The 18468-nt window shown below is 36.6% G+C and overlaps 2 protein-coding genes across 6 annotated transcripts; both read left to right on the forward strand.

Annotated features, from left to right (window-relative positions):
• Positions 1-353: 353 nt before the first annotated feature.
• Positions 354-9275, forward strand: LOC132117178 (leukemia inhibitory factor receptor-like). Of its 5 annotated transcripts, XM_059526281.1 has the most exons (18): positions 354-2139; positions 3789-3914; positions 4647-4831; positions 4920-5070; positions 5165-5404; positions 5709-5835; positions 5951-6075; positions 6179-6315; positions 6428-6581; positions 6804-6865; positions 6951-7146; positions 7222-7413; positions 7581-7682; positions 7766-7939; positions 8028-8138; positions 8307-8400; positions 8511-8574; positions 8687-9275. In XM_059526281.1, the coding sequence occupies exons 2-18, from the start codon at positions 3854-3856 to the stop codon at positions 9077-9079; spliced, it is 2568 nt and encodes an 855-aa protein (XP_059382264.1). In that variant the 5' UTR covers positions 354-2139; positions 3789-3853; the 3' UTR covers positions 9080-9275. The 5 variants fall into 5 exon arrangements, with proteins under 5 accessions (XP_059382264.1, XP_059382261.1, XP_059382263.1 ...); XM_059526278.1 differs by having other exon boundaries at positions 6951-7413; XM_059526280.1 differs by having other exon boundaries at positions 6951-7413; positions 8028-8102.
• Positions 9276-10283: 1008 nt separating this feature from the next.
• ccdc61 (coiled-coil domain containing 61) lies at positions 10284-17659 on the forward strand. Its single transcript, XM_059526283.1, has 13 exons — positions 10284-10493; positions 11213-11377; positions 11462-11544; positions 11960-12120; positions 12202-12354; positions 13052-13253; positions 13368-13450; positions 13532-13755; positions 13858-13936; positions 14287-14493; positions 16831-16864; positions 16951-17017; positions 17125-17659. The coding sequence occupies exons 2-13, from the start codon at positions 11230-11232 to the stop codon at positions 17217-17219; spliced, it is 1536 nt and encodes a 511-aa protein (XP_059382266.1). The 5' UTR covers positions 10284-10493; positions 11213-11229; the 3' UTR covers positions 17220-17659.
• The last annotated feature ends 809 nt before the right edge of the window (positions 17660-18468 follow it).

An 18468-nucleotide genomic window follows, 5' to 3' on the forward strand; every position in this document is an offset into this window, starting at 1 on the left:
TATATATATAATATTTTTTTTTTTTTACCTAATGGTTGTAAGGAGATTTTGAATGGGCAAAAAACATATTGGGTTAAAAATTAAGGTTAAACTGACAAGACATGATTAAGACTGATCCTTAATATAAGACATGTTCTGCTTAAATTCAGCTGACCGTCATCCATAGACTACTACGATTTATCATTGTCAATATTTATAACACCAATTCTCAGCATTTCACATACACATTATGGTTTAATAAGATTTCAAAATGTCTTCAGGGTCAGGATGAATCTAGTTTAACATTGCATTAAAAAAAAACATTGCCAGAAAAGGTTATATCCCACTTTGTACGTGGAAATTTGAAGTGGCTGGGCCATTTTAATTATGTAGGCAGCTTTAATTATTTTGCCTTAATTGTATTAGCTTTAACCCTAACTTTTAGAATTAATGAATTTGCCCTTTTGTCTTGTTTTATTTATTATAGGAACTAATAAATCTGCCTTTGCCTGCCTTGGCTTTTGAATTAAGCATCAGGTTTCAACTTCCATAATTTAGTCTGATATGGCCAACGATAATACTATTTGTTGTTACAGTATTTCCTTTTAGGCTTCTGGGGAATTGTTTAAGTGCATGTGCATTCTAACCCCTATCTGCAGTATAATGGATAGGAAAAAATAAATATGGAAACTGTCCAAGAGTAACAGATAATGTTTGGGATGGTACATATGATGCAGTCTTTTTTACTATATGCTGGCTGGACATTGAAGAATAATTAAGCCACTTATCTGGAATATTCCCCTAATATTTTCAGAAGTGTTCTTGAATAAATAATTTCCACAAAGTCATTAGAGTGTGTGGTGAAAATATCCCAGAATGCCAGATGGTTGGGTGGTTATATTATTTTCTTGCTTCCATTTTTAACTAGGGGCTATGTGAAACCCATGACTGGAAGCCATTGTCAGATTGTTATAAAATAATTTTTTTGAAATGCTAAAAAAATGTATTGATGTTTTTAAAACCTAAATAAGCGCCAATGATTGCAGATTCTCTTGTATTTGTGGAACAAGTTCCAAGTTTTTTTAAAGGGGTTGTTCTCTCCATCACCATTAATGCTAAGAGTGTAAAGGAAATGAATATATTTTAAATGTACATCTGTTCATTGTTCAACAAACTAACTGCATCTTTCAGTGATTTATTTATTTTTTTCTTTTTCTTTTAAGTGCACTCTTGATTTTGCAGAGCACTGTATGAAATGTAAGCACCATTTAATAATGAAATTGCAGAGACTGATGCAAGAAGTGTTATTTATATTTTTCCTGAAGGGAAAAAGCATCTAAAACTGTTGTACATACTTAAACTGTTTCTTTAATTGTATCATTTAATGTGTTTTGGGGGGCATTAGCAATGGGCCTTGAGAATCTAATGAAAGGGATGCGTCCGTGATCAAATAAAATAAACCTCAATTTCCTTGACTCGGCTCTCAAGTGTTTGATTGTTTTTTGGAAAATATTTAGTATCTTTTCAAATTAGAAAGTCCTTCCACTCAGCCCGAGCAATAATTCCACAGAAAGACTTCCGCAGCTTTCCACAGAACAGGCAGTCATTTTTATAGCCCCCTCCCTTGTGTGTTTGTTGACCTTTGAATATTTTGTCTGATACGAAACGATACTGTCTTCACCTAACGTTACTAACATGACCGTAGTATTGCCATATCTTATAACAGTTTACCTAATCTAGATCTATATTGAGTTCTCCAGTCAGCGACGACGGTTGTGAAAAGGTGAAATTGAGCTCTCCTCTTATAATGAGTATTGTACACAGGACTGTATCGATATTAGCCTAAAGTCTTCGAGATGGCGATGGGTAAAAGATTTAACGTGCTGCCATTAAAACAGCGGTTAGTTACCTTGTTCATACTGATTCCCTTTCTAGTGAGTATTATCTCGTAACTTCCCGCACGCACGCACGCTTCCACTGAGATCCTCCCACTTCAAGTTCTCACACTCCTGCCGCTTCTGCGAGCAAACCGCGGGTGAACTCTGTTGTGTTCTAAAACTCAGCTCTCACAACTTTGACGTGTTTAGTTTTCATCGAAAATAATGTAAGGAAACCCATAGCTTATTCTTGAGGCGTTAAGGCTGCGAACACTTTCCACAGGTGGGTGTTTATTCTCGTCATTCTTTTAAAATTGTAATGAATTTGCACATTGTGTACTGAGTTCTCAGTAACACGAATCCTATAATAACTAGCTGGATGTGTTTTGTGGCATAATTTCGATTCGGTTCAAAAGGAGAGATGAGCAGTGCGTATGTCTTTGCCTCACTTATTTGAAAATTCTGTTTTATTAGGTAATGTATATTCATTAGGTCTGTGCCATAATTTCTTTTGTAAAATAATTGTTTGTACAATACGACATGTAATATAAAGTATATGTTTTATATACAGTGTGTGTGTATGTGTGTGTATTATATATAGCCTATATATATATATATACACAGTGCCCTCCATAAGTAGTCAAACAATAAATACATAATTGTTTTCTCTGCTGTGGAGTCAAGACATTTGCAAATATGATTAAAAGATGAATATGCGACAAAATTACAGAATGTCACATTTTATTATTAGGTCTTTCGATACATACATGTTTTACCAAATAAAAAGGACAGCACTTTTAGAGTTCATCCCACTATTTGATGTGAGCATAAGTATTGGAACAGTTGAATTTAAGGCAGATGTAAAAGATTAAAAGCTAGTATTTAGTTGCAGATCGCTTGCATGCAATACGAGCAGTGAGTCTGCAACCTATAGACAACACCAGACTTTTGGTCTTGAGGTCATCTGTAAAGAATTATTACTTTGCGTGTCCTACAGTATGAGTAGTATACAGTATCTTTAGACACAAACACACAGTCATTAAGCAACTAAACAGATGTTCTGAATATTTGATGATAACTCTCAACAGAGTACAAAAAATGTAACCATTAAACCATGCATATTATGTTGCGAAACAGACATGGAGTACATATGGTGTAAAATTTTCCAGGTGAGAAAGCAAAATATTTAAAGGACTTACTAAATATTAGTGATCTCTAAATGACAGCACTTAAAATGAATGCATGTCTTGATGTGAGAAATCATGCTTTCTATTGTCAGTAATATTCATTGGTACTCTTGTTTACTTACTGGATCAGCATTTGATATTTTGGACATGCATTTGTTTACAACTAAGTACAGTTCAACCAGTTCAGTCAACATCTGTGGTCTTGTTTACTCATATTCATAGCCACAGATCATAAATTAAGATTGTCTTCTCTACAACAGACTAAAAGCCGCTAATTGTCCAGTAGTATTCCACCAATAATCAGGATTGCTGCTTATTGGTGGCCTGATGAATTATATCTTTGAATAGATTTTGCTAGTAACCCATTTCATTTTTTTTTTTTTGAAAGTCTTTTCATACTTCAGTTTCTTCTCTAGTTTCTCCATCAGAATAAGAAAAGTTGTACTATTTGTATATCTGAATCACAAATTAGTTGAAGGGTTAGTGTCCAAACAGCAAAAATCTACAAAATCATCTATTTTATATTTCAAAAAAGAAACCGGTTGGGCTGTAGTGCAGTGGGTGCTACAGTACATGTACTCAAGATAATTCAATTTGATTTTGTGTTGAATCATGTCCTTATGATTCCATTTTCTGTTCCTCCTATCTCTATTTCCTGTTAATTAAAACCTATTAGAGAATGATAAAATTTCCATTTATTAGATGTTATTCAGCCATGGTTAATTGAACCATTTTGTTTCTTTAGCAGATCTAATTGCTAATGGAGAAACTGCTGAGCCATTACTTATCCAGAATCTCCTGAGCTCTATCATGTCAGTCTGGCTTTTGTGTGCTTTGCTTTTTTCTCTGATTGGCCAAACAGAACAGGATGGTGAGTCTTCAATGCATTAAACTGTTGTTGCTAAACTTTTAAAGAAACAGTTCAACCAAAAATGTATGTTTGCTTAAAATTTGCACCCTTTAGCCATCCAAGATGAGTCTGCTTTTTCATCAGAACAGATTTGGAGAAATGTATCACTTGCTCACTGGTGGATGCTCTGCAGTGAATGGGTGCCTTCAGAATGTGTGTCCAAACACAAGAAATCCACAAGAAACATGAAAAGCTGCATATTTGTAATAAACAACTCCATCACGTCCTTAACTTCAAATGAGTCCTCTATCCATAATAATTGCTTTTTCTAGTGGAAAAACAAATCATCTGAATCAGGAAAGAAATATGCACAGATTAAGCACTGTTTAAAAAGCAAACAGTCCAAAATAGTTCTAATGATTTGGATCTTATAAACACATAGCTTTTAATTGATGGACTGGAGTCGTGTGGATTATTGTGATGCTTGTATCAGCTGCTTGGACTCTCGTTCTGATGGCACCCATTCACTGCTCCATTGATGAGCAAGAGATGTAATGCAAAATTTCTCCAAATTAGTTTTTTTGTCCAAAGAAACGAACACATCCATATCTTAGATATAGGCTGAGGATGAGTACATTTTCAGAAAATGTTCATTTTTGGGTGAACTATTCCTTAAATAGTACAATACCTTCTTATTTTAATTGTTAGTTGAGAGCGTTGATAGAAGAACGGACTTCTTGTATGTTTCAACAGGACACCCAGTTCCAATAGAAGGGGTCAAAGTGGATTCAGAAGAATCCTATTGTGCACCATCTGATTGTGGTGCATGGGTGTTGAAGGTTGCATGGAGAGATAAATTTGCCGAAAAGAATGAATCCGAGAAAGTCAGCTACGACATAGAAGTAATTCATACTGAACAGATGAGGACTGTTCACTTTGTAAGTGAAAAGTGAAAGTAATTTTTTTTAACAAAAGCAATGGAAATATACATCTAAGGACATTTTTAACGTCAAAACCCTGTTGTAGGAAACTATACATGTGATGCAAGACAAAACATCCTACTATCATTGGAAATGGACTTCACCTATACCATTGCAGTGCACTTCCCATTCAGTCAGACTTAGGCGACATAATAAGCAACACATTGGTGAATGGACACCATTATACACACACAAAGGTTTGTAGCCACAGGTTATTCATACACTGTATGCACCTGTTATGCAAAAGAGGAAAACAACCGAACAATAACTGTTTTGCCTATAAAATAACAGGACGAGATCTAAATGCTGCAACAACAACTGTCTATCCTCACGATCAAGTTTTCATGGTTGGGAGTAACATCACGTTCTGTTGCATCGTGGAAACAGATAAGCGTCCTTTATCTGTATTTCTCATTCGCATCAGCAACAGGACATACATCACAAAACCACTTCTATTTGAAAAGCCTTCTATGCCCAACATACACTGTGATGTTGAGGGAAACCCTTCTGGCTCTACAATGTTTATTGGCTGTAAGTCTAAATGCATCCTATTTAATAAGAATTGTTTAATTTAAACCCTTCAGTTTTGAAATGGCTTACAGTGAATGAATCCTAGCACTTCTTTTATATTTTGCCCTCATATTAGATTATGGCCACATGTGGGAAATTCCCACCATTTTAACTGATGATGCTGCTTGGATGGGTTTGGAAAATGTGATATTTTCAATAGAGGATAGAAGAGGGAAAATTACTGACCCCAAATTTTACACTGTGTATACCAAATGAATTTTACATTGTCCAGGCCTAAAGTTTTTAATTTCACTGAATGCTACAGATCCCCCAGATGACCAGAATTTGACATGTATAACACGGAATCTCAGCTCTTTGGAGTGTCACTGGGAAAAGGGTCGAAACACCTATCTGACTGTTAATAGAAAGACGAACTATACACTTAATGGAAGGTAACCATGCAGCTGGCAAAATAATATCCATCTTAATATACAGTGTGAATCATGCATGTTTGCTTTCATCATACTGGATTCAGTTCTCTGATGCCAATTGTTTTGATTTTGCCAGAGTTTGTGAATTTGGTAAATGTGTCATACATGCAGTGAAAAAGCAGGTGACAAACTGCACCCTGGTTGCCAGAAATCCTCTTGGTGTAAAGACTCTCACTGATACAGCTGATCCTACACACCGAGGTAAAACTTATTTGAAATATTTCTTACAATTTGCATGACCAAAACATTTACAAATTTAACAAATTTATTTGTGAATTTAATCATGTTTTTTTTTCTTGCACAGTATGGTTGATAGCACCAAGTGAAATATCCAGTAATGCTCATGCAAGAAAAGTCACTATTCACTGGCGTTGGAACGAGGCAACCTATGCTTCGTTTCCAATGATTTGTCAAGTGAAGCTCAATGGAAGGATTTATAATGTTGGTATCATCAAAATTGATAAGCATTCTATTTTATCTTTCCACTGTTTCCACTTGCAAGGCCTTAACATGCATTCTCACAAATGTCCACACATTGTCATCTTTCACAAAGAAAACCTTCAATGGAGAGGGACTTTCATCAGCTGTACTTATAAACCTGCAGCCCTTTAATACATACACAGCTCAAGTACAGTGCGGTTCTTATGAGCACTTCTACAAATGGGGCGACTGGAGTGAAATTACTAAGTTCTCCACTAAAGAGGACAGTAAGTATTCAGAAGACTAATATATTTTAAAATATAGGGTCATTAAGTTATATATCAGATTACATTTTTTAAAATATGTTTGTGAGTGTTTAAATTCGTTTAAATTCGTCTGACCAACATGCAGTTCACTTCCTGAATGAATTAGTATTTTTGAACTAACCAGATGAGTAAGAATGATTAAGCAGCTGTGTAATCTGATTAACACTAATAATCCCTCTTCAGTTCCAGAAGCACTAGATGTTTGGATTCATTATTCTGAACAAACTACATCTGTCTTGTGGAAGGTAAGAGCATTTAGATTTGGCACTACTTTAGCTTTATGTGGCTGCAGTCAAACAAATAAAAATGACCCTTTTTAATATTTAAAAGCCTCTAACTCAACAACAAAGCCATGGGATGATTACAGGATATGAAATTACCATTGGAAAAATGAAAAAAGAACTAAAAACACAGCTGTGCTATACCATCACTGGGATTGAAAAAAGTGATAGAATCATTACAGTCTCAGCTAATAACTCTGCCGGTCGTTCTCCTCCTTCTACCATCATCGTCCCGAGTTATCCTGGTGAGATTCAGAATGCAGTTTTTAATTGGTTGAAAAGGCTGTGTTTGAATGAAGTTTCTTTAAATCTTTTCACAGAAAATGAAGTCGACGTAGGCCGTATCAACAGCAGTAATGGTGGCTTGGAAATGTCTTGGGAAGAATACCCCAGTTCTACCTGTGGCTATGTTGTTGAATGGTTTCCAACATACAAAAAGACGCAATGTGCTGTAGCATGGGAGAAGATCCCAAAATGTGACAGTGGTGCCTATGACACCTGGAATCGATCTGGTCAGTTATGAAGATAACATAAAGATGAATCATTTGACTCACTTTGACTCATCTGTTTTTGTTCTGATACTGAATTTGTGCATGTGTAATGGGTCATCAGTGATTCAGGGAGCTGTGGTTATGTTCAGAAAGGGAGGATAACTGCTATATGGTTCTATTTCTCACAGGTATTTTTGAGGAAGGAGTGAGATACACTGTCTCTGTCTACGCCTGCACAGATGATTCACCAAAGCTTCTCAAGAGGAGTGAAGGTTATGCTATAGAGAAAAGTAAGCACAAAATTCAATATTTAAAGAATAGTTAACCCAAAAATGATGTCTTACTTATTTTCCATCCTGCATTCTGTTCTCAGAACCGGGAAAAGTTGAGAATTTGAAAGGTAAAAATAAAGGAATAAATGTTGAGCTTTCCTGGGATGGAGTTCCATTAGAACAGCAAAACGGCTTCATACGAGGCTACAAGATCATAACATTGCTTTCTGGTTCTGAAACGGCAGAAAGCCATATTAACACGGCATGGACAGAGGGTAAGTTAATTCTCTAATTGACATCCACTGATTATTATTTTATTTTAAAGAATACATTATAAATTGACTTACTTTGTTTTAATTTTAGTGTCTAAAGTTAATTTGAAATTAGATCCAGGCTTCTATACCTTCCGTGTTAGTGCCATTACATCTGGAGGGGAAGGTGACTATGCTACACACAAAATGAACGTAGAAACCAGTAAGTATTAAAAATTTTAATTAAGTATTTTAATAATATTAAATATAGCCAATTATAATTGAAACCATTAATGATTGAACTATTTATTATGTTTAATAAGCAAATATACAGTAAATAGTATATATGAAATGTGATAACATTGTGTGCAATTTGACAAAATCTTCATAGTTGACCAGATGATTTCAGCCACTATTGTGGTTTGCAGTACAGTAACGCTTATCTTCATGATCATCACAGTTCTTTGCTACAGGAAACGGAAATGGTAAGGACGATTTTCCAGTGTTATGTCATATGTTTTTTTAAATTCCAATATTTCCTATAGATTTCCTATTTACTGCTGAAATTAAAATGTCACTCTTAAAAATCCTTCAGGTTAAAGAAAGTTTTCTGTCCAGATATTCCTGAACCAAAACTTGCAGGGAAATGGATGACAAAGGTGAGCCATCAGCCCCCTTATAATTTATAACTTAGCTAACAGATGTTTTTTTTTTTTGTAATTATTATAATTTTTATGTATGAGGGTCACAATGTTGGTTTGTTGTTTCCAGGGCATTAATTGTACCGAGATGACCGAGGGGTACATGAAGTGTGAGATCCAAGAGGTCCACGGTTTAGAGCATCCTTCGATCTCAGAAAGTCTACATGGCCATGACCTCATCAGCTCGAACTCCAGAGTGGTTCCTGCACAACATTTCAACCAGAACATTTCTAAATCTCCAGTTGATGTGTCATATTGTCCTCTGGAGAAGCTTACATCAATTATTGAGAACGCTTCTTATAATTTGACCATACCAGAACCAGATGGTGTTGCTCAGAAGTCCGATCTTACACTGGAAATGCAGGATGCTTACCTCCCAGTCCCTAACGTTGTTCAAAATAATTTTGCTGGCAAAGTATCAGAAGGCTACAAGCCCCAGACAGCATATCTTACAGATGCTTAGCTCCAGTAGATAAACCTCAGTGTCGTGTCTTGGCATGCACACTATGTATATACAAATTATGCCAATGTAAATACCAGTGAATTCATGTTATTTATACTGTACTGTTTTCTCAGCACTGTCTCTTGTAAAATAAGTAGTGAACTGAATTTGTTTTAAACACTGTGATGAAAAAAAAAAGCTGTGACCACCTTTAGAACTGCCTCTGTATAATTGCATTGAGTTTTGCTATTGAATTACATTTATGGTAACACTTTAGATTTGGGAACAAATATTCACTATTAACTAAGAGTTTTTTTCCTCAATAAACTCCTAATTTGCTGCTTACCTATTAATAGTTAGTAAGGTAGTTGTTAAATTTAGGTATGGGGTCGGGTTAAGGAATCTAGAATGTGGTCATGCATAATAAGGCATTAATATGTGCCTATTAGGTAAGGAGGCTTACTAATAAACAGCCAACACGCTAGCAATATACATGCTAATAAGTTACTAGTTAATAGTGAGAATTGGTCCTTAAAATAAAATGTTACCACATTCTCTTAACATCTGTGAAACCGGTGAATTCAACACATGACCTTGATGTTGCTAGCATTATGCTCCAATGGCAATAGTTCCCTCTTGTGGCCTAAAGACTATGATGAAATATATAAAGGCCATGATGAAGTCAAACGTGTACATATTCTATGTTTTGATTGCTTTTATTATTAATAGACGGGAGATTGTACCTTAATACAATTAAGTTTGTGCTTAAAGACATTAAAGTGGGGTTTACATGTATTAACAAGTATGGATTTTACATTTTCCAGGTAAACAAAAGTAGTTAAAGTTTATGCAAAAAAATAAAAACATTTTTTTATCATTAATATAAAAGGCGAAAATAATATATGCCTATGATATAACAAAAGTCAGATGAAACATTCTTGGCAATCAAAGCATCGCTCCAAGACTGAAGAAATCACAAACTAAATGAAGTATAATTTAAGTTTCACAAAAAAGGGTAGTATGTGTCCACGTTATATTTAAATAAATAATATATGGTAAAATTTATACATTGAAAATTAAACAGATGCCCCTAAAATCACTTTTATGGGCGTGAAAACTTGCTTAAGGGCGTTGCTACAGTGAAAAGCTTTCATTTTGATTGACAGGCAGAGCAGCCAATAGAATTCCAACATCTACACGAGTTGACCAATGTAAACAGTTGTGGGCGGGAGTTTTAAATTCCCGGTCATTGAGCCGCTGTTTTCAGTTGTTCGAGCTCGGCAACGACCAGTTTACTGGACATGCTTTCGATAAATTAGCAGAGAGGAGATTTTGTTTTGTTTTCTATTTTTTGACACTTATTCCATCGACGTTTTAAATGTAGAGTTTTAATCGAACAGCTCGTGCCTGCCTAACACATTTCCACCAATAACGGGTATGTTGCTAGCGTGCTAACGTTAGTTGTATATGGTCTGAGATTCATCTGTCGTAACAGTAACGTTAATTTACCCACATTTATCATCATCCGTAATCTCATCTTCCTCTGTAGCCCTCAAAACCATGACTTAAGATGTCTTTAATATTCATGCTATTGATTTTATAGTGTTGTTGTTGTGTGACTATCCCTGCTGTTGGCAGTCTTCTGGCAAATCTTTAGGGTCAACGTTAGCAAGTCCCTCATCAGTTTTTAGCTGACATGCTGAGATGTTTAGTAGTTTGCAACTTGTGTTGCTTACTGATTCATGAATAAATTAGGTCATACAGCCTCTATTTATCTATGATACAAAGAAATTCAGTAAAGTGTAAAGAAATAAGAGTCTCATTCATTGAAATGGTTCATGGCCCAATCCGTCCTTTGTCATGGCTGTGAAGAAGTTGACATTTGTAATGGACAGCTCAGTGTGTGTTTGACATGAACCGCAATAAAATAATCACTGCAGATCTTCATAGTGTGAAAACTGTCTGGTTAAAATGACTTTTGATCTGATAACACAGTTTGATTATTCTCAATGGGCTTGTTTTAATGCAAAGTGTGTCTGTATATCTATCTACAGTATTTGTCTGTACTTTGTGTAACATGGCTGTAATCAAGAAACACTAATAACAGCAGGAATTGCATTGACTCTGTTGAACCCTGTGCAATGATTTCTTCAGGCTGTCAGTGGCAAGCAATGGAGGTTGGCACAGTTGTGCAGGAAGAAATGAAATTTCGAGGGACTGAATTTGCTGTCAAGGTCGAGCTGGCGGAGCGGCTACTAATGGTAGAGATTTCAGATGTTGTTACAGCAGACCAGTGGAGAGGAGAGTTTGATCCTGCCTGTGAGTTGAGCTTTTAAAACTCATTTATAATTTTTGCTCGCATGAAACGTTGTTTTATGTCATTGCAACTTTTTTTATAATTAGATATTGAGGACCTGACCCGGAAAACTGGGAATTTTAAACAGTTTCCAGTATTCTGCAGCATGCTTGAGTCTGCTGTCAACAAGGTGCGTCCAAAGAATAAAAGCCATAAAAATCCTATTTAATATGGGGTCTTGATTCTTAAAGCTTGTCAAGACAGTAAATGCATTAGGGCTGAAAAAAATAAATAAAAATTAATTGTGATTTATTTTCTTGTGTATATTTTCATCTGATTTAAAAAAAATCTGCACAATTTGGCCTTATTACACAATATGGCTATAAAATATTAAGAATAATTATTAGTTTTATTATTATTATTATTCCAGTATTACTAAATAAAACTACTCCACAAATATAAAAAATAACTATTGTAATAATTCATTGTAAAATAAAAGCAATACTACTTAGAAAAAAAATAATAAAAAGTAAAAAATGGCAAAGTGATTAAACCAGTCTTTTATGTTGAAAAAAATTATTTTTGCTTTTAATTATCTTTTGCAGTCCAGTGAATCAGTGACCCTTGATCTCTTGACCTATTCTGACCTTGAGCTTCTGCGGAACAGAAAGGCAGGTGTCGTCGGCCGACCTCGAGCTCAGCCACAATCTCCTGCCCTCAGTGCTAAACGATACCTCATCCTCATCTACACTGTGGAGTTTGACAGGTTGAATTTAGTTTTGATCACTCAGTCTGTTTTAACCAGCTCTTAAATGGGTCAGTTTTTAAAAAGTTTTTTTTATTGTAGGATACACTATCCTCTTCCACTTCCATATCTGGGCAAACCTGATCCCGCAGAGCTTCAAAGAGAGATCAGAGCTCTGAGGGCCGAGCTGAAAACACTGGGACTGAGAGGAGACCACAAAGTGTCAGACCAGGAAACGCGCAAGCTCCGTGCAGAGTCAGTTTTTCAGTATAAAATATGTCATTAAATATTTAAATAATTTTCAGTGCTTTCAAAGAAAAAAACAAACACCTTTTGCACACCTGGTTAGTTGATGGCAGGTGCACAGGACAGTCAGCACAATAGAACAAATAAAACTCCTTTAACATTGTTGTACCTTATAAGTTTTCTTAAAGGGATAGTTCACCCAAAAATGAAAATTCTTTCATTAATTACTGAACCTCATGTCATTTCAAACATACAAGACCTTCGTTCAGCATCATAACAGATTAAAATATTTCTGATGAAATCCAAGAGCTCTCTGACCCTCCAAAGACAGCAAGGGAACTACCAAGATCAAAGCACAGAAAAGCAGTAAGGACATTTGGAGAGTACATAAACAGCGTAAACTCATACTTTGATCTGAACGTAAACAACATATGCGTGTGGTGCTGCTGACACAGAACTTGCATGTGCTGTGTCTTGTTTACATTCAGATTAAAGCATGCACATGCATTGTAATACTCTCCATAATGGCGCCAGGGTACTGCGGAGGAGACTAATTGTTAATTAAGTCGTTATATTTGTTTTCTTTGTGCACAAAAAGTATTCTGGGTGTACTATCCTTTCAATAATTAAAGTAATTAAAATATTTTACCCACAATGAGTAAAAAGTTAATGTTGCTTACAAATCATTTTCCTTCTGTTTTATCAGGTTGGCTTTGGTTAGAGATGAAAAGGAAGCCTTGGCCAAGGCTCTGGATCGTCTACAGATGGTAGGGGCTGGTTCTACTCCTGGGGCTCGTGGGCTCAGAGAGGCCGTGCGTAGCCTGGAGGAACAGCTGCTGAAGGAAAGGGCAAAAAGCCAGCGCTCTGCAAGCAAGAGGAGCCAAGAACAGCGCCTCCTTCTGGAACAGGTGCGTTTAAGCAGATAAGTGTTGTATGGTAGTGAGATTGTCAAGATAACATTGTAAGACACTCATACGTAGTAATGCACCCACTTAACTGTACAAATTCACTCTTGTTGATAGTTGGAGGAACTCCGAGCATCAGAACGGGCTCTACGGATACGTGTTAAAAGTCTGACCACTGAGCTGGCCTTGTTACGACGCGGGTGAACTTAATTAATTACCATCTTTGTCTGTTTAAATTTTTTTAGCATATGTTAATCATCTTATTCATCCTATTTTGACAGTCGAGCGACGCCAGTCATGTCTGGTCGAAGTGGTCTCAGGGGTGAAGGAGAGGTCCATCGGTCTTTATCAAGAGAGCGCAGTTTGACCCGTGTGGGGGTAAGAGCGCGCTCAGGGTCGAGGGAGAGGATGGAGGACAGGACTCGGAGGTCAGAGGAGAGAATTAGGAGGGCAGACTCTTCAGGGTCTCGGAATTGCATCACAAGACCTTCACCATCTCCAACAGGTGAAATCTCTCAAGACAGTATCTTTATGGTCAAAGTCAAGAAACAAAGGCAGAGGCCCTGTTTTTAGTCTTTTGATTTGAAGTCTTGTGTTCTCATGACAGGGTCGCGAGTGCCTCGGTTTGACCCTACAGCCTACATTCAAGACCGGCAGCGACGCCAAAAAGAAACCGAGATGAAGAAGTAAGACACTTTCACCTTTTCAGTTTGAAGTTTTTATCTTTTCTGTTGCTCTTCTGCTGTTTTGTTTTATTTGTCATCTCTTTCTCTACAAGCATTGCCCTGTCTGTGAGCAGGAATGCGGTTTACTTTGACAGGTGTGAACTATATGCTGTTTTTGCCCCTTGCATGAATTAATTTTCTCCAACCGTTGATCCCACACCAGTGCAAGAAAAAAATTCTGTGATTTCAGGGATCAGGCTGAGTCTTGTGTCCGTTTGACCAGTTATAATTTGGTAGAATTTATTTGTAGGAAGCTGGACCCATTTCCTGCTTTCACAGATATACATGAGGTCATCTTTTGTTCCCAACAGTCAGAGGAAGACTAGAAGGGACATGCTGGCTTCACCATCTCTGATGGAAAGAGGGCGTTCACGCTCCAGGGAGCCCGTTCCTCAGCTGGTGAGAGCAGGAAGTGCTGGCAGGGGGAGGAGTGTGTCTGTGGAGAGCAGGAGGAGTCGGTGCTCTTCAGAAGGATCAGTAGCCGAGTTTGAAGAGCTTGCTAAGCCTCTAAATAGCAGGCAAGTCAATAAACAAAACAGGTTGCTTATCCAAGTACTGCTGGCCAAGTTAAATGTGATGTCAGCTGGTAGGGCTGTGCGATATGGGGAAAATATCTAATTGTGATTTTTTTTTTTTTTTGACCGATATTGCGATTTGATTTGCGATTTTTAAATTTGCAAAGTCAAGCTTCAGCTCAATATTGTCAATAATGTGCAGCACAGTATGAGTATCATTACCCTGCTGAAAAAAAAGAAGAAAAAAACAGAAATTCTCAGTTTCCATGAAACCATTACAAAATTCCTTTTAGTTTTTGGCATCACTCCAATAGGAATTACTTTTGTTCTACCCAATACAATTCCCATTATAACCCTGAAATCCTTTCAATTGAGTTTTGGGAGGGGTTATATAGAGATTTATTATTATTATTTATTTTTTTTTTTTTCAGCAGACAAGATTATAATGGTATAACAAATTTTATAGAATTAACTTCTGTAATATATAGAGAATATAACGAGCGTTACGAAACAGGCTGCGTGAGTGCGGCAAGTGTGAACGGCTCGTCCGTGACACGGGATTTGCGCTGCGTGGGGAAGAGAGGAGCAACTATGAGAAGCATTTAGAGACACAGGCTGTGTGTTCGGTCTTCTGAATTGGGATTAGCGAACATGCAAATTGCAAAGTCTCAAATTTTGATTTCGATAAATCGCACAGCCCTATCAGCTGGCTCCACAAAACTTGTTGGCAACATTGACAACGTTTTTGCCCACTAAATCAGCATTTTAGAATGATCATGGGACACTGAAGACTGGAGTAATGGCTGCTGAAAATTCAGCGTTGTATCACAATACATTTTAACTAGGCTTGGGCAGTATCCAAATTTTGATACTGTCAAACCTCCTCCCTATTTTACCACGGTATACGGTATTACTGTGAATAATTAAAAAATGATGATGTAAGGCTCAGACAGCATCACCAAACTGTTGGCTTGTGCCTAAACCATTCAGAAACTTTATACCAAACACTAATACTGAAACAATAACAAAATTACATTACACAAAATTACACACTATTTTAAACAACTTTTATTAGCAACAAATAGCAATAGTCAATCAGAATTAAATTAACATAAACATCCAGAACAGTTTTCGCGCAGAGACGCTCACACAAATCAATTGAATCACACAGCCCGAACAACTTTTAATAACAATGAGCAGCTTATAAAAAAAGAGCAAATAGACCCACAACAGTCAACCAGAGTTGAATTAAAATAAATATATATATATACTATATTATAAAAATTATTGCAAAGCAATAGGCCTAAATAAAACTTCTTCTTTCCAAAATTGTTTTTAATGAAAACCAAATAAAAATACCTGAATCCATTAAATAAATAAAAAATAAACACAGTGCGAATAGGAACGAATGGCAAGTGGCATAAAATCTAGTCAAGATTTTTCGCTAGGGCACGTTGTGGACCGACAACTTTACCTGCGGTGCTGAAAACCTGCTCCCATGGTGTGCTTGTGGCACAGATGTACAGGTACTTTCGTGCCACTCGCGACATCTGGGGAAAACACCAGGCAGCATTTTTCCATGAGTGAAGTGGGTCCTCATCTCCTTGAGTAACTGGCTCCAAACAGTAGGCTGTTATTTCAGCTCCGACTCGGTCCTCTACGTTGCCGATGCCGACAGGACCTGTCATTGCATCTGCTTTTTTTTTTTTTTTTTTGCAGCATATTCCCAGAGTCATCTTTTTTCGTGAGGGCACAATTTGCAAATAGCCTCGTCTGTATTTACCGCCTCTCCCTTCTCGTTCGGTCGAAACCCAAAATACTGGCAAACTGCAGAAGTTGTGTTCTTTTTCTAGACCAGGTCACTCTGTGTGCAACTCGCCATCTTTCCCCCTCTCTCTCTTTCTCCTCGTCTCGTTGTCACGGGATGACAACCACGCATATGCATTTTTAGGCATTAAATTAATTATATTTAATATTTAATCCTTGTCTCCTATATAAGGGCATTGTTTTGTTTTGTTTTTTTGTTTGTTTTTTTTATATATTGAGGGTATGACAGTATTGAAACTGATACCGTTGCTATTTTTAGATCCCGCGGTATACCATATTACCGTATTACTGCCCAAGCCTAATTTTAACTGTTTTTTGATGTTTTAAAATAGATGCTTTAAATTTTAAGACTATTTCAAAGTATTAAACATGGCCTTGGTGAGCATAAACAACTTCTTTAAATAACAAAAAAAAAATAATGTTCTGTTTATTTTAGAAAATTAGCTAATTAACTTTTTAACTTTTAAGACTGTGATATTATTGTTTTTGATATTTATGTTTATTTTTTTGCAGAGGAAGGAAACTGGCATATAATGGTCCAGCTGTGGTGAGTAACAATGTAAAACATTAGGTTGTTTAGTTTTGGTGAATATTAGGTATCGGATAATTCTAATTGCTTTTTTTCCCATTTAGTCCAGAGGAAGACACACAAACAAAAAACCAATGTGTAGCACCCCGGCCCAAAGGATGAGAGCAGCAGGTACCACATCATTTCCGTTTTAATGATTTATTTGTATTTTTATTTATGTATATGCATGTTTAACCAATAGCATATACATGTAAGCCAAGTGTATTTTTCCTTCTCAGACACCTCTATTGACACGGGTGCTGACCTGTCAGAGATTGATGCTCGACTCCAGGCCCTGCAGGACTACATGCGGGACCTTGACACGGGACACTAATCTCGATGGATTCAGATGTCAATCAAGGCTTATTGCACAAAGACTGAGACTGAAAACTTGGACAATCATTTCTTTCAAACACTGTGTACAGATGTGTCTGTATCGTAGTCATTTATACTAATGAGACTCGAATGCCGTTTATTTTCTTTATCCCTAATGTAACTTTTGGGCTTGATTTATAAATGCAGTTATGGTGGATTTGTGAAGGGGGTTCTTGAGACTGCTGCCATATCAGACCTAAAGTTAACTAGAAGTGTCCAAAAGTATGACCTCAGGATATACCGTTTTTAACACCCTGTGTACATTTTATGAATTAGTGTTTGTTTGACCATTGTTATTGTTACTTTTATATATATTAGTGTGTGTTTTATGTTAGTTTTAGATGGTGTCATATTTTGTTTTGTGAGATACTGAAAAACAAAGCTTTTTATATAAAAGGATTTTGCAGTTCATGTCTATTTTTTACAGACATTATCTCACTGAGCATATTGGAATGTGATATGCTTTTTATTTATGCAGGTTATTGTTCCTATAACTCAACTGAGAAAGCATGGCATCAGCAACACTACGGTTATAGATTTGATTCCAAGGTAGTGATAAAGTGTTTGTCTTTATATGTTGCCTAGTAAGCATCTGCCAAATGCATAAATGTACATGCTGCAGATATCATGTCTTATGGCATCTAACATAGCTTCAATTGTGGCCACTTAATAATTTTTGCCATTTCTCACAAAAGTCTGTCTCTTATTTTTAAAATGTGACCCCACCAAAATCTTGTATATAGACTATCAAATGCATTAAATTTGTCTTTAATTGTTGTAATAAGGCTATACTTTTTTAACCTTTCTAAATATGTAAAATGACACGATTATTTATAGATTTTTTAGGGACACTGTGCATCAGTTTGACTAAAATGAAATGTTTGTTCAGGAATTAAACTTTGAAAGTGACATGATATTCAGCCAAGTATGGTGACCCATTCTCAGAATTCGTGCTCTGCATTTTACCCATCCGAAGTGCACACACACAGAGCAGTGAACACACTACACACACACACTGTGAGCACACACCCGGAGCAGTGGGCAGCCATTTATGCTGCGGCGCCCGGGGAGCAGTTGGGGGTTCGATGTCTTGCTCAAGGGCACCTAAGTTGTGGTATTGAGGGTGGAGAGAGCACTGTACATGCACTCCCCCCACCCACCCACCCACAATTCCTGCCGGCCCGAGACTCGAACTCACAACCCTTCAA

The sequence above is a fragment of the Carassius carassius genome, chromosome 36 (assembly GCF_963082965.1).
Source record: "Carassius carassius chromosome 36, fCarCar2.1, whole genome shotgun sequence".
NCBI lineage: Eukaryota > Metazoa > Chordata > Actinopteri > Cypriniformes > Cyprinidae > Carassius > Carassius carassius.

Coding starts and splice junctions, on each gene's coding strand:
- ccdc61 (XM_059526283.1), top strand. CDS start 11,230: ATGGAGGTTGGCACAGTTGTGCAGGAAGAAATGAAATTTCGAGGGACT. Junction 12,121..12,201: donor TACACTGTGGAGTTTGACAG/GTTGAATTTAGT, acceptor TTTTTATTGTAG/GATACACTATCCTCTTCCAC. Junction 13,756..13,857: donor ACCTTCACCATCTCCAACAG/GTGAAATCTCTC, acceptor TTCTCATGACAG/GGTCGCGAGTGCCTCGGTTT.
- LOC132117178 (XM_059526278.1), top strand. CDS start 3,854: ATGTCAGTCTGGCTTTTGTGTGCTTTGCTTTTTTCTCTGATTGGCCAA. Junction 7,940..8,027: donor TAACACGGCATGGACAGAGG/GTAAGTTAATTC, acceptor TTTTAATTTTAG/TGTCTAAAGTTAATTTGAAA. Junction 8,401..8,510: donor TGCTACAGGAAACGGAAATG/GTAAGGACGATT, acceptor AAAATCCTTCAG/GTTAAAGAAAGTTTTCTGTC.